At 63.4% G+C, this 24,265-nt stretch overlaps 1 protein-coding gene across 1 annotated transcript in view; it reads left to right on the top strand.

Annotated features, from left to right (window-relative positions):
- Positions 1-9,714: 9,714 nt before the first annotated feature.
- NALF2 (NALCN channel auxiliary factor 2) overlaps positions 9,715-24,265 on the top strand; it is a 35,975-nt gene continuing 21,424 nt past the window's right edge. Inside the window, exon 1 of the mRNA XM_026096020.2 lies at positions 9,715-10,494. Within this exon, the coding sequence (XP_025951805.2) occupies positions 9,715-10,494 (780 nt within the window). The remainder of the gene's footprint in view (positions 10,495-24,265) is intronic.

Here is a 24,265-nt window from a genome sequence, read left to right as displayed (position 1 = left end):
GTGGCGGGAGTTTCGGCAGGGCTCTGCGGGCAGCGAGGTCCCGGTGCAGCCAGGACGCCCAGCTCCGCTCCCCTCTGCCGCTCGAGGAGGCAGCCCTGGCATCGCCTGCGGCTGGGGGCCGGGGTTCCCCGAGCCCAGCGTGCAGCACCCTCGCCACGGCCCTCGCGGAGGCTTCGCCCGGGCTGCTGGCGGGCGGGAGGCGGCATCCTCACGCCGGGGCGCTGCCGGGCTCAGCACCGGCACCCCAAGCCCAGCGCCGGCGCGAGCACCGCTGGGCCTCCACGGGGCCCCCCGGACCATCACGCCTGACTGAGGCCGTGCCCTGGGGACCCTCCGCATCGGTGCCTGTTCTACAAGGGCCTTAACTGGGCGCACAAAGTACGAGATGGCCCTTTTATTGCCCTTTCCAGCCCATTTCCCCCGCAGGGGCACAGGGGCTCCCTGCCAGCCTGGCTTGCTGGGGAAGCGGGTTGGAGCGCCGGAGCCAAGCCGAGAGGCGGCAGCAGCGTTATCCCACATTCCCAGGCTTGAGCTCTTCCTCGGCGGAGGCTGAAGGCTCCCCTCTGCTGGCCCCCCCGGGCACGGCGCTGCCCGCCGGTGCCCCCCGCCCCGAGCCATGGGCTGTGACAACCCCTCTCCTCCCCGCCTAGGACAGCGCTGGGCAGCAGGCGGGGGCAGAGCGGGCCGGGTGCTCCGCTGCCTTTCTCCGTCCCTAACCCGCCGAGGTGAGGGTTGTTTGGGAAAGGGAGGGGAGGGAAGGCGAGGCGCTGTGCCCCGGCACCTGTGAGGGCCGGCGGAGCTGCGGGAGGGGCGTGCGGGTGCGTGCACCGGTGTGCGCAGGTGTGCAAACACGGTACACGCGTGTGCCGCTGATCCGCCCGGTGCCCGCCCGGGGCAGGTCTGTGCAGCCGCGCGGGGCCGGGCCGTGCACACACGTATGGACCGCGAGGGCCCTGGCGGGCACCGGGCTGCAGCAGCAGCCTGCAAAGCCCCGGGGAGCTGGCAGAGGCTGCGGGATGGGGAACGGCGGTGTGGTGGGAAGACGGGGAGGAGGAGGGGAGTGGAGGGGAGAGAGACGGGCAGAGCAGGGGGCTGTCTGGCCTCGGAGGGCACCAAAACACCTTAACAGCCCCAAGCAGCCTCACCTGGGGCCTCCACCCACCCTGCCCATGGCCCCAGGGCCCCATTTAAGCTCAGCCTGGGGCCCTCGCTCTCTCCCTAGGCTGGGCTGCAGGTGTGCACGGCTCCAGCGCTGGCCCTGGCCTGGCTGCAGAGCTGCAGTGTGAGTCCTTGGCTCTTGAATGGACCCCTTGGTCGCACGCTGGAGGTTGTCTGCAGCCCTGGCTGAGCCCTGGCTCCTGGAGGGACTTTGCGCCTGTGTTGCAGCCTTGTCTCCAGCCCTGTCTCCGGCCCTGTCTCCTGCTCCTGCCCGGGCTCCTGGGATGGGCCCTGGACCTGGCTCGTTGCCTCCTGTGTCCAGGTCTGTCCATGGGGCCTGTTGTGAGCACCCGGGTCTGCGGCTGTGCTCCGCGCTGGTGGGGTGGCACCGGTCGGGGAGGCCCTGCCTGTGCCGGGGCCACCTCGGCTGCCGGCTCCCCTTCCCTGGGGAGCAGCCGCCGCCTCTCCGGTGTGAGCCAGAAGCCGGGCTCCCAAGTCTCCCCCCATCCCCATCGCACGTGCTGCAACCCCTTCTCCTTCACCCCGCTGCCTTCCCCAGGCCTCTGCCTCGCTCCCAGCGCCGTCCTCCTGCTGCGGGAGAGCCTCACTCTTGCTTTTCCCTCTGGGGCTGTTTCCCCCGACAGCGAGAGGCAGAAAGGCCCCGTGGGGCTGGGGCAGCGCTGGGGGCCTTTGCGGAGCAGCTTTTCCGGGCAGAGGCAGCGCGGGGGACGTCCCACGGTGCAGCAGCACGCGGAGACCCGGTGCCCACAGCGGGGCGGGAGACACGAGACCCGGCGCCGAGAGCAGGGAGCCTCGAACGCGCCCGAGTGGGAGTGGGGCGAAAACGCGTGGGTGGCAGAGAGCAGCGCTCACGGCAGAGGGGGAAAAAACGAGAGAGCGGATGCGCTGGCGAGCGGGAGCGTGCTGGGGCTGGGCGCTTGTGCGCGGGAGAGGGAGGGGAGCGTGCGGGGTCGCTGCTCGCCTGCACACGTGTGTGCACACGCGTGTCGGAGCGTGTGCGCTGCCGGCGCCGGGCACGGCCGTGCTTGCACACCCGGTGCGCTGCGCCGCCGGGGAGCACGTGCGTGTGCGAAATGTGCTGCGAACGGGGCGGGAGGGGAGGCCCGAGGCCGCGGGGAGAGGCGCTGGCGGCTCGGCCCGGCTCGGCGGGGGCGGGCGCAGGGGGGGCCGCGGCCGCGCGGGGGCAGCAGAGCGACGGGGATGGTCCGGGCTCCCCGCGCCGGCGGCGGCAGGGGACGGGGACGGGCAGGGAGCAGGGGATGGGGACAGGCAGGGAGCAGGGGATGGGGACAGGCAGGGGATGGGGGCAGGCAGGGAGCAGGGGATGGGGACAGGCAGGGGATGGGGGCAGGCAGGGAGCAGGGGATGGGGACAGGCAGGGGACGGGAGCAGGCAGGGAGCAGGGCAGAGGCAGGGAAAAGCAGAGGTAGGGAGGGAGCAGGGGCAGGGAGCAGGGGCAGCCAGGGGTGCCAGGCGGCTGGGCAGCATCCCGCCGCAGGCAGCCTGACCCCGGCACAGCACTGCCCAGGCTGGGTGCCCTCCGCCACTCTGCCAGCTCCCAGCTCTTCCCTGTGGGACTGGCACCCCGGAGAGCGTTGCCGTCCCGAAGAGCGTTGCCACTGTGCTCCGTGGAGCAGGAAGCCTGCAGAGGTGAGCGCGGTGAGCTGGCGGGCTGCGGGCATCCCTGGGGCCCTGGCCACCGCTGGTCCCCCTGGACAGAGACCCGGCCTTCCTCGCTGAGGGCTTTTCTCTCTTGCCAGCAGCCAGGAGGGTCTGTGGCCGCGATGCTGGTGGTGGGATGGGGCCGCAGCCCCGAGGTGACGCCGGTGTCTGTGTGCCGGATCGCATCCGCTCCACCAGAGCCGGGCAGAGGTGCAGAGGTGCATGATGCACCATTGCCACAGTGTCAGGGCTCCAGCGCCGACACGGGCTCGGTCCGGAGGGGCAGTGGCTGTGTGAACCAGGCGGAAACAGGGAAAGAGGGAGAAGGCCAAATCCACCAGCCTTGTCCCAGCCTGGGGAGCAACCCAATGCACTTCCACTCCCTTTGGAAGATGCGTATGAGCAGGACTTCCCTTCGTGGGGGCCCCCGGTAGCCTCCCCATTGGGGTGGACTCTTCCTTGCCAAAATATTTCACCTGTGGGGCCCTGGCCGGTGCCACACCGGTGCCTGTGGGTGCTACCTCCCCGCATCGCTGAGCGTGAACCTCGCCTAACCCCGGCCGTGGCCGAGGCCGGGGCGCAGAGAGCCGCCCGTCTGCTCTGCAGCGGGATGAACTGTCCCAGCCCTGCGGCTGCCTGCGCAGACACGGACCTATCGGCCTGGCTGCGGCCCCACGTGCCAAACCCGATATGCCTGTGCGGCCCCCCCGCGCCAGCCCCCTCTCCCACCCCCATGATCTTCAAAGCCGGGGACCTGGCAGCCGTTCTGAAACCCGGGCAGAGCCTCTATGCCACGGCTTGGCACCGAGCTCAAAGGCTCAATTAGCAACATCTGCTTTTGTGGGCTATAAAACCCGCTGCCGGCTCCCCTCCCCGCCTCCGAGCGCTCGCAGCTGGGAGCAGCATGGAGCCGCGGCCGGCAGCGACGCGGAGCACGGAGCGGGAGCAGGGTAGCACTGTGCTCCACTGCCACAGCTCTCCAGGCCCTGGCTCCCAGCACCCAGTTCCAGCGAGAGGATGGTTGAACTGGGAGAGAAGCAGCTGGGGAGCTGGGTGGCACATGGTGGGGATGGAGCCCGTGACAGTCAGCAGATGCCCACCTCGCCCTCCTCCCCAGCCTGCTGCGGCTCCGCTCTGGCATGGCACGAGTGCACCAGGTCTTGGCAGCTGGCGAGCGTCCCAGCCAGCCACGCAGGCATCGCTGCCGGAGAGCCAGCTCTCCGAGCACTGACGTGGAGCTCGGCATCTGCTCCCGCTGGCGCCTCACCTCCCGGCCACATTGCCACAGCAACGCGGCCTCCCGGGGAAACCTGCTCGCCGCAGCTCTCCCCTTCCGCTGGGGCTGTGCGTTCCGGCGGCCCCAAAACAGCCGGCTGCAAGGCGGCTCCTTCCCGGGGGCTGCATGGATGTCCAGGGACAGCGTGGCCCGATCCCGGGAGGGAGCCAGGGCGGCAGCAGCCGTGGGCCCGATGCAAGCGCAGCGTGCCTGCTCCAGGCCGGCTGTGAGCCCCGAAACCTCCCGCTGGCTAGGGCAGCTGAGGCGAGCCCAGCCCTGAGCTGGGAGCACGGCTTGCAGTCTGCAGGCTCTCCCGGGGGAGCAGTAGAGCAGCAGGGCTGACACTGCCGACATCATCCTGGGCACGGCTGCAAAGGCGGCACCGCGCCAGGGTCGGCAGGGCTGCCCCACCGCGGCAGTCCTCGCCTCACAGCCCGGATGCAGGGCCTGGGGACTGCTGAGCACCACAACACCCGAGCAAGCAGCCCCCGAGAGCCAAGGCATCGCCTGCTCCCCTCCCCAGCCTCGCTGAGATGCGCGGCCCCCTCTCCCTCCAGGTCTCCGGGTCCTCCAGTTCTCCTGGCCAGGTGCCGGTAAGCAGCAGGACTCGCTGGCTTCGTCACTGGATCGCTAACGAGATGCGTAGCGGTGCTGTGGGATTCATGTGGGTCTGCACTGGCAGCAGGCTGATTTTTAAAGCTGCCGGTGCACGAGCCGGCGCAGGCACCTCGCCGTGGGGCGGGTGCAGGCCGTCCCCCTCTGCTTCAGGTACGGTCTCAGGACCACCAAAAACGTGCGTCCAGGGCTGCTCAGGGGCGAAGCTGCCCAGCAGGGCCTCCTGCCTCCTGCCGCTCCTCTTGCTGAAATCCAGGCTTGCTCTGCAAAAGGTGTGGGTGGTCCAGCCTCTCTGGCGGTGACCAAGCTGCAGTTGCACCTGCAGGGAGAATAACAGCCTTCAGGCTCCACCAGCCTCGACTGCCCACCCCGGGCTCAGCTCAGCCTCATGGGAAGGAGCAGCTCCCCAGGCCAGGGCTCAGAGCTGTGGTCCCCCCCGGACCAGCTCGTCCAGGACACTCCCCAGCCCCCCAGATCCTCCCTGAGCCCCACCAGGCTGGAGGTGACGTGCCAGGCCAGGTCGCCTCACGCCGATCGCAGCAGCCACCTCCTCTCCTGGGGCCCGGAGGAGGGTTGGGTTTGGCCACGCTCTGTCCAACCCAACCATCCCCTCCGGGGTGGCAGCTGGACCTGTGGGGCACTGGCAGGAGCTGGTGTCCAGCCAGGCTGCATCTCTTATCCAGCCTATTTTAATCACAGGATTTACAAGTTGCCCTGCATTACCCTCGACATCCTTTGCCCTCCTGCGGTAGGCACTCACTGCTATAAATCACCATTCACGGTTTCAGGTTTTTTCCTCCTTTTTAAATTCCCAGATTAACTCTGCAGACTGCCGCAATGTGCAGCGCCAGCAGCATCGGCCCCGCGCTGGCCTTGCCTTGTCGAGCCGGGCGATCGCTGAGGGAAAAGCAGCCTCTGGCATGCGGCGGTGCCCGGGGACAGCTCGGTCCTGCTGCCCCTCTTGTCCCAGGAGGTGGGGGGGCTGCAAGCGGGGCTGCTGCCACTTTGGACCGTTGTTGTGCCGGGCAGGAGGCCGGAGCGGGGCTCGCAGCCCTGGTGGCAGCGGGGGACGGTGTGGCCCATGTCCTGCAGCCACGTCCTGCTGCATGTGCCCACCTGAAGCTTTGCCGAGCACCAGCCCATTGGCCCCGGAGAGTCTCTTCGTGGCAGCGCCTTGCCAGCGCCTGGGATGTGCCTGTCCCGGGGTCTGCCAGCACCTCCACGCACCCCTCCACGTCCCTTCTTCGGACGCCAGGGCCCTCTCCTGTCTGCGCTCAACGACTTGCCTTTCCCAGCAAGATCCCGTGGCAGCGCGTCGTGGGCCTGCACGAAGACCAGGCCACCCCTCGTCAGGCGGCTGCAGCATCTGGAAAGAAAACGCTGTCGTTACCCCACCAGTGACGTCGTGGCCGGCTCATCCCAGCCCGGAGTCCCCAGTGCCGGTTGTTGGCGTCAGCTCGTGATGAGCAGCCTCCGAAACCTCCGCAGGTGCAGGCGCTCCCGGGGAGGCACCAAGGGAGGCTGGCCCGGTGCTGGCGGTCCCAGCCGGGTGGCCCCGGTGCTGGAGCCGGCCCGCGCGCCTGTGCTTGGCGTAAGGGTAACGCTAACAAACCGTATCACCCCTCGAAAAACAGCAGCAAGTGGAGAGAAACCCCAGGAAGGCCAAGCAAACAAATCAGTTCTCCCATGAAGGGACACGTGTAAACCCCTGTTTTTGCAATAAAAGAGTGGAGAGTGGGAGGAGCAGTTAATGTTTTCTCAATATGGACGACCTCCCGGGGGAAACGGCACTGCGCCCTGCAGACCGACCCCTCCGTCTGTGCAGGCCTCCGTTTCCTAGCAGAAAGCAGGACGCTTGGCGGACGGGGGCTTCTGCGCTGGGCGGGCTTGGCCCCATCCCTGCCCTCTGCTCCTGGCGTGAGGAGCTGCAGGAAGCTGCCCGCGCTCACACGTGTGGCAGGCGAGGACGGAGGTGGCCGCGGCCCCCGGCACAGCCGCTTGCGCCAGGCGCAGCTCCCCCTCCGCCGACCGATGCTCCAAGGCCACGCGCGAGAGCGGGGGTATTTCTCACACTCACCGCAGAAAGGGAAGATGAGCTTTTCTGCTTCTGCATGTTAGGATCCACCCAACCCTTTTCCTTGTGGCAGGGGCACTGTCTTCCCCAAGGGCCATATCCCAGTGCTGCTCTTTCCCCCTCTCAGAGACTCGTCCAAGCATTTCCTTGTCCTGAGGTCCGAGCCCCAAGGGTCAGGTCGCGCACAGAGGTCCCTGCTCAAGTTCGTTCCCTGACAATGGGGCATTTGTGCCTGCGCTATCAGGGCACATTTCTCTGCAGATACAGACAGAGGGAACAAAGTTCGTATTTGTGTCCAAAATAACGGCACCACTTGTCCGTGCCCCAGCCCATGGTATAATTGCGTGTTGCCAAGGCATGTGCAGACAGTCGTGGTAAAGAAACCCCCCAGGAAAACCCCAGGGCTGCAAGAACAGCTCTTCCAGCCGTCGCACAGGCCTCCTCCCCGGCTGGGCTGCAGCAGGCGAGCAGGGAGAGAAGGGACAGCTGGGAGGAGCCGAGGGAAGCTGCCTCCGAGCCCAGCGTGGCGCCACGAGTGGCACAGTCCTCTGTGACTCGGAGAAGTTCAGCCTCCAACGCGGGCTGCAGTTTTGCTTATATCACTTGCGGGGACGCTCAGCATTTGCTCGTTCTGGCTGTAAAACCGCTCTTGGCTGTTCACCAGCTGTTTCCTCGCCCCGGTGCCTCGGCTTGCACACAGCTACCTGTTGGAGCAGGTGCAGCGCGGACAAGACAGTGCAGTTAGGCCTTCCTAACTAAGGCACCGTCCGCGCCAGACCAGCTGTGTGGCAGCAGGGGGGCCCTGAGGGGCCAAGCACCTCGGGCACGGTGCCGGTTACCTTCTCCAAGGATCAGCCCTGTGCCCAGAGGGCTCCCACATGCCAGCAAGGCTTGTCCTGCACGGGATGAGGGAAAAGAGAGAAGGGAAGGAAGAAGAGAGCAGCTGGGGAAGAGGAAGTGAAGCCCAGACCTCTAGGAAGTGCCTGGGCTGAGCGGCTGGACGTGTGGCAGGTGAGGAACGGTCCTGCAAACCATCGGTGGAGGCAGAGGTGGCCGAAGGTCAAGTTGCCCATCGATTTTGCTTGCTGGGATGTCACCCAGGGCCGAGGTGGGATTGCATGGATACGTTCTCGTCGGCAGCCCAGGTGAGGCTGACAAATGGGAGGGGGGGAACAGAGCCCTTGGGTGACTTTCCCTGTGCCAGCAGGATCCCACGCTGGAGCTGTGCAGGCCAGCCTGGAGTGCCAGCCCCACGGGCATCGCCCGTCCCTGCTGCTCCTCCCTCACGCTGTACCTGGCGTCGGGGAGGGGAAGCGCCAGGGCCTGGAGGACCGGCTCCAGCACCTCTGTTGCCGCAGGGCTGTCAGCACAGCTGAGCGGCACAACAGGGTTGGGTCACCCGGGGACACGGCTTGATGAAAACCCCAGAAATAGGAACACTTGAACCAGTTCCCACAAGCCAGGTTAGTGCCCGAGGGTGAGGATGGATCCATGTGTGAGGAAGGAGCTTCAGAGCGGGCGCCGCCTGCCACTCTGCTAACAGCAGGGTTTCGTGTTGCCGAGCTCTATTTATTTTTCATTCCTGGTAAATAGTCTCTTGTTTAACCAGCCCATGAATCCCCCAGTGGGGTGTTAGCAGGGGCTGGGACACAAACAACGTGGTGTTCCCTGGAAGCCTCCTGCCCAGTTTCAGCGCCAGGTCAGAGCTCACGCCCAGCGACACAGGGATTGAATGCGTGGGGGCTTTTCCTTGGGGCCATCAGGGCTGGGGGCAAACAGTGGGGGGCACCCAGGGGAGATGCCAGAGAGATCGCTGCCCTGTGGGCACGAGCAAGCCCACAAGGCCCATGTCGGTTTATTAGTGTCGCTCTGACTGCGGCAGAGCATCCGTGGGGAACCGGGACACATAGCTGCACGGCGGCGACCACCTATCACGGCCTCGGGGAACCGGAGAGGGTGTGTTCCCCAGATGTTTGGCCAGATGTCGGTAGAGCCGTGGGAGAGCGGTGTGACCCCGAGTGCGCTGTGCCCGCTGCGGTGGGGCACCCACAGGTGCCACCCGCCCCGGCGGGCACAGCGAGGCGCCCACCGGCTTTGCGCGCCCAGGGCCGAGGCGGCAGCCCGGGGGCGGCGGCGGGAGGCACGACGGGGCCCGTCCCGCTGCGCCGCTGCCGGTGCCGGTGCCGGGCGCGGAGCTGTCCTTCAGCACCACGCACCTGCCAGCACCCGCGGCAGCCCCGGGCCGGGCGGACGGGGCGCGGGGCGCGGGGCCGGGCGCGGAGCTGTCCTTCAGCACCACCGCACCTGCCAGCGCCCGCGGCCGCCGGGCAGCGCGGGCCGGGCGGAGCGGGGCGCGGGGCGGCGCGGGGCGCGGAGCTGTCCTTCAGCACCACCGCACCTGCCGCGCCCGCTCCGCCGGCAGCGCCCGCGGCGGCACCGGGCGGCACCGGGCAGCACCGGGCCGGGCCGGGCCGGGCGGAGCGGCGCGGGGCGGCGGGGCGGGGGGGGGCGGCGCGCGCAGGCGCAGGGCGGCGCGGCTCCTCGCGGTGTCGGCGGCGCGGCCGAAGATGGCGACAGAGTGAGGGCATGGGGCCCGGCGGCGGCGGGCGCGGCGCGGCCCGCGAGCTGGCGCAGCCCACGGGGAAGCGGAAAGCCGAGTGAGCGGCGCCGGGGCATGCCGGCGGCCGGGGCCGGGGCCGGGGCCGGGGCCGAGCGGGCGGCGCGGCGCCGCCGCCTCCTCCCCCCCGCGCCGCGCCATGCCGCGGCCGGCGGCGGCGGCGGCGGCGGGTAGGCGCGGGCATGGCGGGGCGCGGCGGGCGCAGGTGACATTGGCGGCAGCGCGGCGCGGCCCCCGCACCCCCCCGCCGCCGCCGCCGCCCCCCCGCCAGGCGCGCGCCGCCCCCGCGGCATGATCCGCGGCGCCTGGATGTCCCCCCGCGGGGGCGCCGCCGGCGGGGCGGTGTGCTGCGCGCCGCGCCGCAGCGACAAGCCCGCGGCCGACCCCGAGCGGGCGCAGAAATGGCGCCTCTCGCTGGCCTCGCTGCTCTTCTTCACCGTGCTCCTCTCCGACCATCTGTGGCTCTGCGCCGGGGCCAAGCTGCGCGCGCGGGAGCGGAGCGGCGCCGGGCGGCCGCGGGGCCGCGGCCCGCGGGCGCTGCTGCCCGCCGAGCCGCCCCCCGCCGCCGCCGCCGCCGCCGCCTGCGAGGCCTTTCTGGGCAACCTGAGCGGCGCCCCGGGGCCGCCGCCCTGCGCCGCCGCCCGCGGCGACCCGGCCTGGGCGTGCGCGCGGTTGCCGGCGCTGCCGCGGCGCCCGGGCCCCGCCGTCGGGGCTGGGGCGGCCGCCGCCTCCTCCTCCTCCTCCTCCTCCTCCTCCTCCTGGCGGCGGCGCCTGCTGCAGAGCCACTTTCGGAACTTCAACCTCTCCTTTTGTGATACTTACACGATCTGGGACCTGCTGCGGGAGATGGCCGGCCCCGACGGCCTGGATTGCAGCCTGGACAACCTCGTGCTGGACCTGGTGGCCGCCGCGGCCGGGGCGCTGGACGGCGAGGCGTGCGGCAGCTGCGTCCAGGCCTACCAGCGGCTGGACCAACACGCTCAGGAAAAATATGAGGAGTTTGACCTCTTGCTGGAGAAATACTTGCAGTCGGAAGAGTACTCGGTCCGATCCTGCGTGCGGGACTGCAAGGTAGGAGGGGGCCCCCGGCCCCGCGCCGGGCGGGGGAGGCGAGCCGCAAAACCCCGGCCGGAGGGGAGGCCGGGCCGAGGCCGGGAACGGCCCCGAGGCCCTGGCTCATGCTCGGGACTTCCTGGCCTTCGCACCCTGCGCAGCCGCGCTCCTCCCCTCCCTTCGGTGCCCGCGAAGCGCGAGGCTTTGCCGAAGCATGCGTGCGGCCCCCAAACACGTGCCGGCGCCCCTTCTCCCCGCGGGTGCACCCAGCGTGCTCATGCACCCCCTCGCACGTGCACACCCGTGCACACCCTTGCACACCCTTGCACACGTGCGCATGCACCTCTGCGTGTGCCTCCCTCGGCCCCCCGTGTGCAGCAGCAGGTGCGGGGCCCCTCACCGTGGCCTCTGGCCTGCTGCGGGTCGGCACCACTGGGGCAGCCGGGGGCTGTGCCCGTGTGCCCGACGGGGCGGGCGGGCGAGCAGTGACCTGAGGTGAACCAAGGGGAAGGAGCCCCCCGCCTCGCCCGCCAGCTCTGCCCCCACGGAGGAGGAGGTGGAGGGAGCCGGGCGAGCAGAGGGCAGCAGCGCTTTGCCGGCCCCCTCACCCACGGGAAGTGGGTTTGCCTCCCCCCTTCACTTTGCCCCCAGCATCGCCGCTCCCTCCATCCGGGGGGCCAGGGCTGGGCCAGGCGGGGGTCGGCGTGGGCTCTGCGCGTGCCCAGCGCGCCCCGGCACTGTCTCGGGGCCGGGCCTAGCGCGCTGCTGAGGAGGGGGAAGTAGAGCTAGAGCTGCCCGTGTGCACGGCGGGGTTTGCTCTACCGCCGCGCTCAGCCTCCGGCCGGCCTCCGCCGGGGGCCTTCCTGCCCGCCCGCCTCAAGAGGTGAGATGTCTAAGTCGCTTGAGCGTTGCTGTATAGCTAACGGGGAGTGATGTATGGAGCGGTTCGTGTTCGGGAAGCTAAAGGGTTCCTTCCTCAGCGCCGGATGGATTAAACTTCTCAGCCCGGTGCCGTCTGTTTTTAAAAATAAGGGTTGTAGCTGCACGTCTGTGCAGATCCCGCGTCGGTTCTGCCGAGCTGCCCCCCCGTTTCCCGTGGTGGAGGTGCCATGTCTCATCCCGGCACCGCGGCCCCTGGAGTTTCGGCACGTTTGAAAGCCGAGGGATCTGCTCAGCTCACCTACGTAGTCGCCTCCGAATGTTGTCTCCAGGAAGCGTAATGATCCTGATAATGAAACCTGCTTCCCTCTCCCAGAGAGCTGTCCTGGGGGGAGGCAGCACCGTGCGTTTGCTCCTGCATCCTCCCGGAGAGGCACTGGCAGAGCTCGCCCCGTCACCGGGACACTGCTCGGCTTCTGGGAGAGTTTTGAGGGAAACTCGGAGCTGCGGTCCCGGCCCGGGCGGCTCCGAGCGGTGCTTTTCGGCTGTAGACAGCGCGGGAGCAGCAGCCCGGTGCGGCGTTGGGGACGCCGGGTCTGCTGGAGGAGGTGTCTTTCACCAAGGGCACAACCGCGAGAGCCTGGCCGTTGCTCTCACGACCAGGTTTCTGCATTGCTTTTGCGAGGAACCTTTTCTGGAAGGGAGCTGGTGGCGGCGTTCTGGGCCGGGTCCAAGTCAGGTAATTGCAATCTGCTTGCCTAAATTCCCCCTGCGGTTTCAAAGGTACATAGTATTCAGCCTGCACCAAGTGCTCTGGTGCTGCTGCTCTGCCTCCGTGACTGCGTTTCGGCGGTGAATGAAGTAATTCAGCGCTGCCTGCCTTTCCACCGCCCTCACTGCCGGTGGCCCCAGCAGAAGTAGAGCCCCAGCGTGCCACGTCCGCTGCGCACGTAGAGACGGTCATGGTTTCTGCCCCCAGAGAGCTCGTGGTCACGTGCCAGGTGGACGTAGCAAAGGGCAGGAGGAGTGGGAGGAAAGGAGAGGGCTGGGACAAGGACGCGTGGCTGCGTGGACTGGTAGTCCTCACACATGTCAGAGCGACTGAGGAAGTCTTTATGTCAAATCTGTATATGATAAATCAAGCTGGTTCCAGCAGTTCCCCCAGCTGCTCACCTTGTCTTGTTCGCCCGGCCATTTTCCACTGTTGTTTAGAGAAAAATGGACCTTTGGGTTTGGACAATGTAGAGGAGGGAAAAGTCAGTGGCTTTTCAGAAGAACTCTGATGCTCCTTCACGGGAGCTGATTTATCAGGGCTAAGAGAGGAAGAGTATGGGGTGAAGGCGGCCAAAGCCCCCTCTGGTTACCATGACCAGGTGGAGCTTGCACCTGGTGTCACGCAGCGGGGAGGGCGTCGCTGACCGAACACCAACAAAATGAAGTGCCGGGGGTGTTTGCCGGCCTGCCTCGTGGAGGGGGAGCGTGGCAGAGAGCAGGAGGGCGTCTGCGGGATGGTGAGTACGTGCGCTGGTGTCGAGGCTGACTCAACGCGGTGGGAGTGTGGGCAGCCTGGTAGTGGCAGAGGTGTTGGTGTTTCCTGCGTGTGTAATCTGAAAGCACGAGAGGATCCTTCAGGGTGACAGAGGTAACGAAAGCCGGATGCCAGCTGCGCAGGGTTCGCACGGAGGAGCTGTCGGTGGGATTCGGAGCAGGAGGGAACCAAGGCGCGTTTCGGGGGGAGGACTGTGGGGCGAGGAGCACACATGTCCTCTAGGCTGACCACAGCTTAGCATCCTTCTCCGCTGAGTCTAACTTTGTTTATGCTTCCTGGTTCAGAGAGCCTGAGAGAGAAGCAAACAAAAAGACAACAAAAATCATTGTCTTGGGGTCTTGGGTGAGGAAATGTTACCATTGACTATGGAGCATCTAGAAATGGAGCCTTGCTTAGATGAGTCTTCTTGAAATGGAGCCTTGCTTAGATGAGTCTTCTTGAGGTGTCCCTGGGCTTAGCATCCTCAGTGGGAAAGCGGGACACGGGCTTGGTAGATGTGGGGCTCGAGGCAGCAGCCACAAGACTTGCAGCTCCTCGCTCGCTATGTTGTCACGTTTACGGCTGCAGCCTTAGGGCATCCGTGAGCACCGGCTTTGCGGCAGAGCAGGACGCCCTGGGGAGCAACAGGCGTGCAGAAGCAGCACGTCCAAGCCGTAGGCCCTTGCCTGGGGAACTGTGAGGAGTTTCCCAGGCCAGAATTTTCCAGTGTGGGTGCCTCAAGCTGTACGTACAAACCGGAGCCCTTGCAGCTTCCCCTCATTTCAGCGTCTCCTGAAAATCAGGCCACTTATTTCAGGTGCTTCGATGCATATGTAGGTGCCTTACTTTAGACTCTCACAGTTGCCAATCTTGACTTCGCCCTCTTGGCGACTGTTCCCCATTTGCGAAACGAGGCTAATCCCAAACTCGTCCAGTGTTGTGTTGATTAGTGAGTTTTGGCCTGATTTCCAAGGAGCCGAGGACCTGTGAGTCCTGTTGACTTCGGCAGGGGCTGCCGTTACTCACTGCTTTGGAAAACCTGATTGCTGGAATGTTTAAAGCGACCTGAATCTGTTAAATCCTATCCAAATGCTGAATAATACTGTATTTTGTAATGTTACTTTTGGCTGAATGCTGCTCCTGTGAATACCTGCTTATGAGCAACGGCAGAGAGCTGCTGCTCGATGATACAAACAGCAAAATCCGTGAGAAGTGGAAGAAAATGTAACAGATCAGATCAACCCATGTGTGGCTTCTGCAGAAATCCCGGCTGCAAAGGGCTCGGAGGGTGGCAAATCCTATCTGCGCAGTTCTTTGTTAAATTATGTTTCTCGGACGGGGTGAGTTTGCGAGAAGGGAGAGTGTTTAGACCTACCGTGTAAAGGTTTCTGTCTGCGTGGACGTTGCTCTGGGTACAGCTTCTCGAGGGGTTAGTTTGGGAGTGTTGGAGCCCAGAGCGAGGAGGACGGGTGTAGAGCAGGCACCAGGGACCCTGGCACAAGGCAGTAAATGACCTGACCCTCCCTCTCGTTCAAATCCTTCCTATTCCCTGGCTAAAAGCTGGAAAATTGAAGGCTGGGAAACAAAGCAATCCCAGCTCACCCACACGCATCCTCCAGCGGCCAGTCCTTCGGCAGAGCCACCCACTCCATCAGTAATTTAGTCCCCAAGGAGCAATGCAGCTCAATAAACATCACACATGAAGCTCTTAGGCAGCCAAGTCATCCCAGTGACGGCAGGTCTCTGTTGCATCTGCTTTAAAGCAACAGGAGAAGCCCCACCGGAGTATCCCGTTGATCTTCACTGCAGCAGGTTTGCCCCAAGTTACAAACTTTGCGGACTTCCCTGTGCAGTCTGCGCAGCGGTGACTGTTTGGTGGCAGATGTGGAAGGGAGCAATTCCCTGCGGTGATGGGTCTCTGTAAGGAATTCAGCTGCTTAGATCACTCGTTGCTATAATATTCTTTAGACCTTTTTTTTCCTGCTGGGAAGTAATCCATGGGCAGATCCCGGTTTCTGCATGCATCATTGCTGTTCCAGTGCAGAACCATTAGCCTCTGAAAATGCTTTACTTACTACTCCTGCAGCTAACACCAAACATCCCTACAGCAGAAAGACAGTGAAACATGAAAATACATTCCTCTGTTTTATCGTTTGTTTGCATTTTACATTTCGGAGGATTTTGTGGAGAGTCGCTCTCGCGGTTCCTCCCAGGCGCTGTCCTAGGCGGTCGCCCTGAGTGGCTGCGCGATCCTGGTGTGCGCTGCTGGGTACCTCGTCCCAAACAGCTCTCACCTCTTGCAGTGAAGACCTGAGTTTCAGCTGATGGTGTCGGCTTTGCTAGTTAGTGGTGGCTTGGACAGAAAAGGCAGGAACCATTTGTATTTTCTGCCTGTGAGAAGGAAAATTCATTAAATGAGCATGTAAGTTGCAATTAGCTGGCTGCCACCTCCGGCTCCCCTTTTCCCCTGTTACTTGTGCCCTCTCTTGCTGCAGGACATGTTGAACGTCATGCACGGAGCAATTGTAGTGATAACATTGATAGCATCGTTCAAAGGGGCCTAATTAGGTCGGGTGCCCAGGTGCCTCTGAGTGTTACAACCGTGGGGAGATCCTGGACAGTGGGAGCCTGCGCAGCATGCAGGCAGTCGGCTGCGTTTTTGCAAGGCTCTGCCTGTAAACTGTGAGGTCCTCGGTGTGGAGTGTTAGTTGCTGCATGTTTTCGCAGCACCCAGATCGCGACAAGCACGGTGACAAATCCTGCATGTTTCAGTACCAGCCATTTTTAAGGCCAGAACGCGTGACCTGCGGGGAAGGTCTGCTGCATCCCCGGGGTCATCTCCTGTGTGATGGTGGTATCTAAAGGCCTGGGGAGACGAGGGCTCAGCAGATCTGGCACGTGTGGCTTTTCCCCGCTGCGTGGGCTCTCACTCCAAGGTGAAGGCTCAGCGCAGGGGAGATGGTGGCACGGCGTAAAGGTGGACTCAGTGCAGGAGGAGATCCCGGTTCCTTTGAACTATGTCCTGCGTGACACTTAGAGGCATCTTGTACTTTTTTGCTGTCTTTTTCTGGACAGACAGAAAGCAGTGTGCCTTCCAGCTCGGCTCCTCTGTAATTAGAGGTTTGTTCCTTTAAGATCAGAGCGCTGTATTTATAGCATTTCCCTCGACCAATAGCCATTCCGAGAGCTCTCTTAAAAGTGCAAATCCCCACCGTTATTAGGGCAAATAAAGATCTATGGGACAAAGTCTGGTGAATTAAGGACTCATTATGCTGTGAGAAACAAAGCTGTGGACAGAGCAAGGCTGGCAGCAGGGCCCTGCAGGACCGGTGTTAGTGCAGGATCATTGCTCCGGAGGGAGAGCTGGGCAGGACCTGTAGCATCACGGATCACGTTGGATTATCAGGGTTTCTCCGTGTGCTTGGTCCTGTGGCTCCTGAATCCCACGGCAGCCCTGGTCGGGTCTCTCCATTTCTCTACCTCTGTTTCCCCATGCAGGGATGTTGTTTAACTGGAAAAACCCATTTGTGGGAACATGGTGGGGCAGAATTTCACCCCGGAGACGTTTGCAAGGCGCCCGTGTGTTTCGGTTGCCTGGACGTCGCTGGTGGCACCTCTGGGGGGTTCGGGCCAGGTCTGGCCCTGGACCCCCGGGGCAAGGCGGCGTGCAGGGCGCAGCCGGCATGGGAACAGCGCAGAGCAAATTTGCTGATGCCCTGGGTTAAACACTCTCCAGGGTCCTATTTTCTTATTCTTGTTTAACCAGAAACAAGCAGAGCCTCTGCTCAGCTTCGCTCCCTGCAGAGCATCTTCCTGGAAACTCCAGATCCGCGGCAGGGACCCTGCAGCCAGCGCAGGGCGGCCGCCCGGCTCCCCGGGAAGCTGCCGGGGTTTCAGTGCTGCAGCCTCCCTGCTCCCCCGTGACCCCCCGGCTGGCTGCTCCCCGCCGCCTCCGCGCCCGGGGGCTTCAGCCAGGCGCCTCCGCCAGCCCGCTGGTTTCGGAGGGCCGTCTCCTCCGGGCACCCTCGAGACGGGGGGCAGCGGGCTGGGGGCCCTCCCGGAGGAGCCAAAGCAATGATTTACCGTCCCAAAAGCGTCCCTGGATGAGGATTTGCCTGATGCTGAGGGTTTATCCAGGATGCTGCTCGACCTTGTGCACCTGGAAAGCTCCCCTTTCCCTGGGAGCACCGTGCCGCTGCCAGCACAAAGTTTTACTTGCATTTCATGAGGTGAAAAACCCCCGAGGAAGCGGTGGGTCAGCGCGATGCTTCTTTGGGCAGCTCTGGCTGGGCCGCACGCGGGAACGGAGCAGAGCATGGCTCGGCACGACGCGCCGGGTCTGTCTCGGCAGCAGTAAGCCTTTCCAGCCCTGTGCAAGGATGCGATTAAATTGCATAAAGCACCTGAACAACGGGGATCTGCAGCTTCACATGTGCTGCAGCCGCGGCCGCAGCCCCTCGTGCAGGGAGGGCTCCTGCCTCGGTGAGACGCAACCTGGGCGCTTTAAAGCAAAGATCAGAGATCGCAACAGTTTTCTGAGTGGAAAACAAAAGCTGAAAATGGATCTGCTGATCAGAGGAGTTTGCTTTGCGATAAAGCGGTTTTGCAGTGTAGGAAACAGCTCGTTCGCGCCATCGAGGCAGCCCCAGCTCAGCGCCGTCGAGCTCCCGCGAGCTTCAGCCCCTGGGGCGTTTCAAGCCACCCCGAATACCCGCCGTGCCGTGGGGGCCTTGTTTCGGCTCCTTCCAGCGCCGTGGCGAGGGGCAGAGCCGTGTATTTGCAGGGGGCAAAGCCCGCGGCCGGCGGAGGTGGGCACCAGCATCCCCACAGCCTGCTCGCGTGGGGCACGCCGTGCCGGGGCTCACCGCTGCCCGCGGTGGGGTTTGGCTGCCCACTGTGAGCTGGTGTCCGACAGCCCCAGCGTCCACCCACCGTGCTCGGGAGGGCTGCAGGGAGCACGGCTTAGAGGCCAAACCTCTAACTCAAACACGTGTAAATCTGGTGCCGGTTGGCGCCCGGCTGCATCCGTTCTGTGCCGGGCTGCCCGGTGGTCCGAGGTCGTGATGCTCTGCAGCACAGCTGCTCTGCAGGAGCCCGTTCCCCGCTCCATGCGTGCCGTGCGTGCCCATCACCCGGAACGGGGCTGCGTGCTATGCACAGGACACCAAGCAGCAGCGGTTTTAGCGGTCGATGCTCTGCATTTCCTTAGGTGGAGCTTTAATGGGGCCTCGAGCTGGTGGCTGTCACTCGGCGTGGACCCTCTGAGCTGTTGCACCGGTGCCTGCGACTCGGGCGGCATTTCAGGGAAGGGCCGGGGTCTCGGCGGAGCTGGATTCGCCCAGCAGGGCTGGAGCAGGGTCCGGGCAGACGCAGGCACCGCTCCAGCGGGAGCGATACTTCGGCAGCTAGCGATGCCCATCGGAGAGCATCCCACGCGCCGTGGGCCTGTTGGGTTACCGGCGGCCTGGGGCAGTCAATCAGCTCAGCAGAACATGCTACGGCATCGGCAAGCGGTGTTCGCAGTGATCTAGCACAGCGACCTCCCTCCCGGTGCCGCCTCGCTGCACGCAGCCGTTGTCACGCTCCCGGGGACGGCGCTGGGCTTGGGACAGCGTGGCCCGTGGCCCGGGAGGGGACGGCTGGCTGCTGCCCCCGTCCCCAAGGTGCCATCAGGATGCAGTGCGTGGCCGGTTCTGCGCAGAGGAAGCCCGGCTCTGCTGTCATTTGAAGGGCAGTGACTCGGGGACAGCGGATCTGTGAACGAGACGCAGAGGCCGGGTGGGCAAGAAGTAGCCGTCTGCCTACGCTGGCCGCGGCCCCCCGGGAGGAGAATGCTCGCCGCGACGGCCCGGCAGCGCGCGGAGGCAGCGGTCCGGCTGGGGGGACACCGGGGCACTCGACGGGGTGTCTCAGAAAAGGCAGCGTCGCCCGTGAGCTCTCCGAAGCTGCGTCCGAGCAGCCGTGGTATCCCCGTGCTGCCGGCGCCGTCCGGGGACAGAAGCATTTCCCACGCTGCTCATTCCCTTGGGAATAAAAGATGCAAGTGTTGGGCACCGTAGCTGACACCTCTGCGCAGCCACTTCTGCAAAGCCTCTGCCCCGGGCAGCAGGTCCGCAGGCTGCACGCTTAGAGCCGTGCAAGGCTCTGCGGTCAGCGTGGGAAGACTTTTCTCTCACACGGTAATTACAGGTTATTGCCAGGGCTGCGCTGGCAGCAGCCGGCACCTCTGCTCCCCAAAACCACGTTGCCCCGGGCGATGCAGCCCAGGCGCGTCTCTGAGAGGACTCCGCTCCCCGGCAGCATGGGCACAGCGCGAGGTGGACCATTTTGCTGCACAAATGGCCACGTGAGAAGTTCTGCCACGGTAATCCCTGGAAAATGGTGCGGGATGCACACGATGAGTTAGAAACGGAGGTGGCAGCCTTTAAAGTTTTTTTCTGCCGTAGCTATTATGAAAAAAGCCAAGGAGAGCTGGAAGAGGGAAGCTCTGGAGCAGCGGCTCCTGCATCCCGCTCCCTGGCCGGCAGAGGCAGGGGCTGCTCCAGCGGAGTCGATGGCCTGTGCCAGGGTTCGCGGGCAAGGACTGCGCCGGTGCCGGTGTTTCTGCAGGGTGGGGAGCCTCATGCACCAGGTCTCCAGATGTTTCATGTAGTCTTCAGATGAAGAAGCTTATTAAAATGCCCCAAGTGAGCACTCCAGTGGTCTGGCTGCACCCCGGAGACCAGCCAGCGATAGACTGCTGAAACGGGATCTCGGATGCCCATCCTAAAGTTTCCCTGGCTTTCCTTTTTCCAGCCGGAAAAGCAGAGCTGCTTTGGTCTGGCAAACCCGCCTTTTGGTGGGCTCTTTCCCTGGGGGAGCTCAGAGGTGAGTTTGGCACCTTCTGCTCACGCCGTTTCCCAGCCATCTTCTCTCCCGCGTGGCTCCACTGCGTGGTTGTCCATGCTCTGCCGGTCGCGGCAGACCGTTCGGCGGCCTCGCTACGGACAAATGTCTAGTTCTCTTTCCACTGCTGGGTCACTTCATCATGTTCTCATTCATCATGAGACAAGCTGGGATTTCCTTGGAAGTTTCTTAACAGCTGGAGTTTGGGAAGGGCGGTTCAGGGGCTTGCTGGTGCGGGAGGGGGAGCGGTGATTTTGTTAACGAAATCCGAGTGCTAAGTTCAGCCCCCCGCCAGACCTGGCTGACTCACACGGACTCGTCCCTAGGACCCTTGCTCCGTGTGGGAGCCGAGTTCTTCCCACGGTTGTTCATGGTGAACAAGGTTAGGCCCGTCCTTGGGCTTGGGTCACTGCCTAGCGCGTCCCAGTGTCGAGAGTTGTACCGAAATCTGGTGGTTTCTCCTGTTCATTTACAGTACTGACTTTTGAAGCAAGAAGGCTGTGCTTTTCTAAAGATTTCTTGGGGTTGATGCGCTGTTTTTCAGAGCAACAGAACAGCAACGTAACTCTGAAAAAGCCAGTGCGATCTCCAGTGGAGCTGAATGATAGGCAGTAAGAGTGACCATTTAAGCAAGATGTAAGTTTTAGGAGAGAAATCTCCATGCTTGAGGGTACAAAGCAGCTGCTGACGGCCTGGGGTTAGACGAGAGCTGCACTCTGGGGAGTTCAGTCATCACGGCAGGATTTCCAGCATCACCTCTGGAGCCCCTGGTGCTGGTGACTCTTGGGGTGGGGTGGGTGCAGGACACACCTGCTTTTTAAGAAGTATCCCAAGTAGGACGTATGCAGCCCCAAAGTCCTGTGATTCCTGCTGCCTGCCACTTAGTTTCCAGGGGAATTCTGGGTGATCGATTTTGATCTATAAATCCTTAAATTATCTGAATCTTTGTAACGGCCCCAGTAACTCTGCATAATGCCGTTTCGCTCAGAAACAAGCAAGCTGCAAAAATTCCCCCCGCTGTGCCCTAAACCCACCCGTTTCCAGCGAGAGCGGGTGGTGCTGTGCAAGACCACCTTCCTGAACATCTCCGTCCAGCAGCACCTCGGCTCATCTCGGCAGCTGCCGTCTAGCACAAGGAGACATCTGGTCTCTGAGGTACCTGCGATTCGAAGCAGTTAGAGCTTTATAGCTCAATACTGAACTGGTTGGAAAATATGTCTATCTGTGGAACCGTGGCAAATATACCTGAGAAAGTGCTTGCAAAATCAAGCTGCTTGACTGAACGGTGTTTTTGCAGCTTTGCCCATTTTCCCACCGTTACCTCTGCACCGGTGTCTGTGAAGTGACGTTCAGACGAGTCTCTGCCTGTGCAAAAGCTGCGTTTATTTGCCGTGATGTGTTACTTGTTTTTCATTATTCTCCTGGTGAAAAGGAGTTTGTCTCAGAACCAGGGGACAGTAGTCGTTGCCCAGGACAGAGAGGACATAGCGACTGTGAAGGACTCGCAGCGCGGTTTGCTCAGCAAAGAGTCCAAAACCAGTTGTGAATAATCAGGAGTTCAGTAAAAACCTTACTGGTTCGCATGGGGTTTGGGACTGGGAAGCAGAACCAGGCCTGGAATAGAGGTAGGATGTCAGGAGCGAAGGTCGCGGCACGCGCCCAGCCGGCAGCCTGCTGCGCCGGGGAGCCCGGGCGTCGAGCGCTCGCCGCGGGAAGCGGGGCGGATGTGCGAGCCATGGCTCTGCACCAGCCGGGCTTTCTGCGAGCATCGCGAAGGCACCTTCACAGCCATTGCTGCAGCTCTTTGCTCGGTGTTTCATCACCTTTGGTGCTAAGGGAAGCCCGGGCAGGGGCTGCAGATGGCTCGGTGCTTCCTCACCGAAACCCTTCTGCGAGGAGGAGGTTCTCGTCTGGCAGCTTCTCCTACCGCAAAGATCTGGGCTCTCGCCCTGGGTCTCCAGGAGCAGCTTGAAATGCACTGTTGCTTCCCGCAGTGGTTTCCCTCTTCCCACCAAGCCCCGCATTTCAGATCCAGCCCCTGGGGCAGCTCCGGGGCCCTGCCTCTGCCCCCGCTCGCTGCGGGATCCCAAAGCCGAAGGCAGCGATTAACCCAGCGGAGAATGAGGAATTGCCTGGCTTTCTGGACACTTCTCGCTTATCGAAATGCAGGCGAAGCACCTCCCTTTGGTAGTGCCAGGCACGTTGGACATGCTGATTAGGCACATAGTGCTTTAACCAGGCGTATGAACTGCATTTCCTCCAGGATGAATCTCATTTATTTCTTGACCATATGCTTAACCTCAGTGGGTTCCTTCATATTATTTCTCTGTCCCTACTGGAGCTCACAACACCTCCTTATTCGGCAGTATCTGCAAATGTCATTAACAGGCTGTTTACCTCCTCTTCTCAATGATTAACGAAGGCGTTAAAGCTAGATCTTGTGTCAGCCGCAGCGGCATCTTGACGGACATCTCTCCCTAGCTCTCTTCTGGGATATATCACCAGTAATCAAAATAGATAATTGGTGTTCATAGAGCGCTTCGGAGGTTTAGGTCTCTGCGCTGTTGTTGTCACGGAAGGAGAAGGCTGCTTGGTTCAGCTCCTCGTATTGCAGGGACAAGCAGGAGCGGTCCCAAGCATGCTTTTGACCTCACCTAGCTTTGAGTGCTTCAAGCCGTGGAGATTTTGTCTGAGAGCGCTTGCGTCCCACGCGCATCAGCCTTGCAGGTGTCTCAGCAGGCTTCCCACAGCGTTGCCCGTTCTCAGCGGCGTGAGTCTCCTGCCAGATGCTGTTTGCTCCCGTGCTGAAGACTATAAATACCCGTCTCGGCAGGCCCCGATGGGCCAGTCGGCCTGGGAGAGGGACAAGAGGGCTGCGATAGGGTGTACAGACCGTGAGTGGCCCAGAGAAGATGTCTGGGGGGTGACTGGTCGCTGCCTTTTCCCACAGTAGCTGCCGGCTGTGATGAGCAGCTGGGTTTGAGCCCTCCGAGCGGAGGAGGGCTGCCCCGGAGTCGGGAACGCCTCGCAGGGGATGTTGTGGACGTAGGAAGCTCACATGGGCTCGGGGGTCCTGGACAAGATCTCGGAAGAGAAATCTCCATGCTGTTACTAAGCAGACAGGGGAAATCGTGGTCTGAGGAGTCCTCTGATTTGCTGCGGAGATCCACTGCGCTGGAAGCAGGCGGTGGCACGGCAGGGAGAGGCGCAGGCTTGTCCCATCCTCCTCCTCCCTGGTGGCCCCGTGCGGCCGGAGGGCTGGTCGGACCCAGACCCTTGCTCCGAGCCGCGGTAGCTCAAGGGCTGTTCTGCTGCGGGAGAGATGCAAAGCTGGATCCTTTCTCCTGCCTAGGAGATCCCAGGGCTCATGGCTGTCCGGTTGCACCGTAGGATAACGCTTCCACGGTGTCATTGGTGCCGCGCTCCCCATGGCCGTTCCCCTGTGCCGGGGCACGGCTTCCCTGCCTGCCCGGAGGATGCAGATCCCCGATGCCGGCGGAGCCGGAGTGGTGCCGGCCGGGTGTCTCTCCGGCCTGCCGGTCACCATGGAAACGGAGCGGGATCCGGGGTTTCTCCGACCTCTGCTTCTCGCACAGCCTGCCGCCCCCGCGTCCCCCGCAGCCGGGGCCCCCGGAGGGGGGGGTGGGTCTTCCCAGGCAGCGCTCGGCCGGCGTGGAAACAGGATTCCAGCACTCGGGACTGACACAGGCCGTGTCCAGTCCCATCGTGTCCATCCGTAGAAGCTACCAGCAGTAAATGTTTAGGAAACGATTGTTTTTCCTGCATTTGTAGTTCCAGGGACCTCTGCGCGCCGGTTAAGTGTAATAGGCACATGCAGCCGCCCCATGCCGGGGGTAGGGCGGGTGTCCGTCTGTCTGTCCGACCGCGTGAGGTGCCTTGCACGTGTGCAGGGGCCGTGCTGCCGAGACGGGGCACTCGCTGCTCTGCCCTTGGCCGAGGTGGAAGGGGAACGTGCCAGACCCTGCCGCCTCGGCTCCCGGCGGGCCGTGACGAGCATCACCCGGAGCAGGTTGCATTCGGCCCTTTGCATTGCAGCGTAAACCCTGTATTGCATCGCTAGCGGCAGTCCCCATCGGTGAAGGGTTGCCCCTTGCCCTGTGCAGGCCCCGGGGGCAGGCCGGGGGGCGCGTGGCCGCTCGGGGGGGTCGGGCCGTGCCCCTGCCGTGTGCCGCGGGCAGCTCCGCGGTGCCCCGTGGAGCAGGAGCCGTGCCGGACTCGGCAATACCCTCCCCGAAACGGATCCGCCGCTCCCCGCAGAGGTGGGAGACACCCGCTCTGCCGGGAGGGAGAAACTTCTCCCCGACCCCGTCAGCTGGTGGGTAATTTATGGCTTGTGGCACTGGAGCGTCTGGCCTTTATTTTTTTATATCCTATCTAATGTAACAGGATGTTCTCATTATCTGTATAAATGTTTAATCTACTCCCGAATCCTGCTAAGCTCTTGGCTGCAGCAGCATCTAATGGGAGCGAAATCCT

This window comes from Dromaius novaehollandiae, chromosome 11 (genome assembly GCF_036370855.1).
Source record: "Dromaius novaehollandiae isolate bDroNov1 chromosome 11, bDroNov1.hap1, whole genome shotgun sequence".
In the NCBI taxonomy this organism is placed as follows: Eukaryota; Metazoa; Chordata; class Aves; order Casuariiformes; family Dromaiidae; genus Dromaius; species Dromaius novaehollandiae.
The sequence above is the reverse complement of the archived record's forward strand: the minus strand, read 5'-3'. Positions and strand labels throughout refer to the sequence as shown.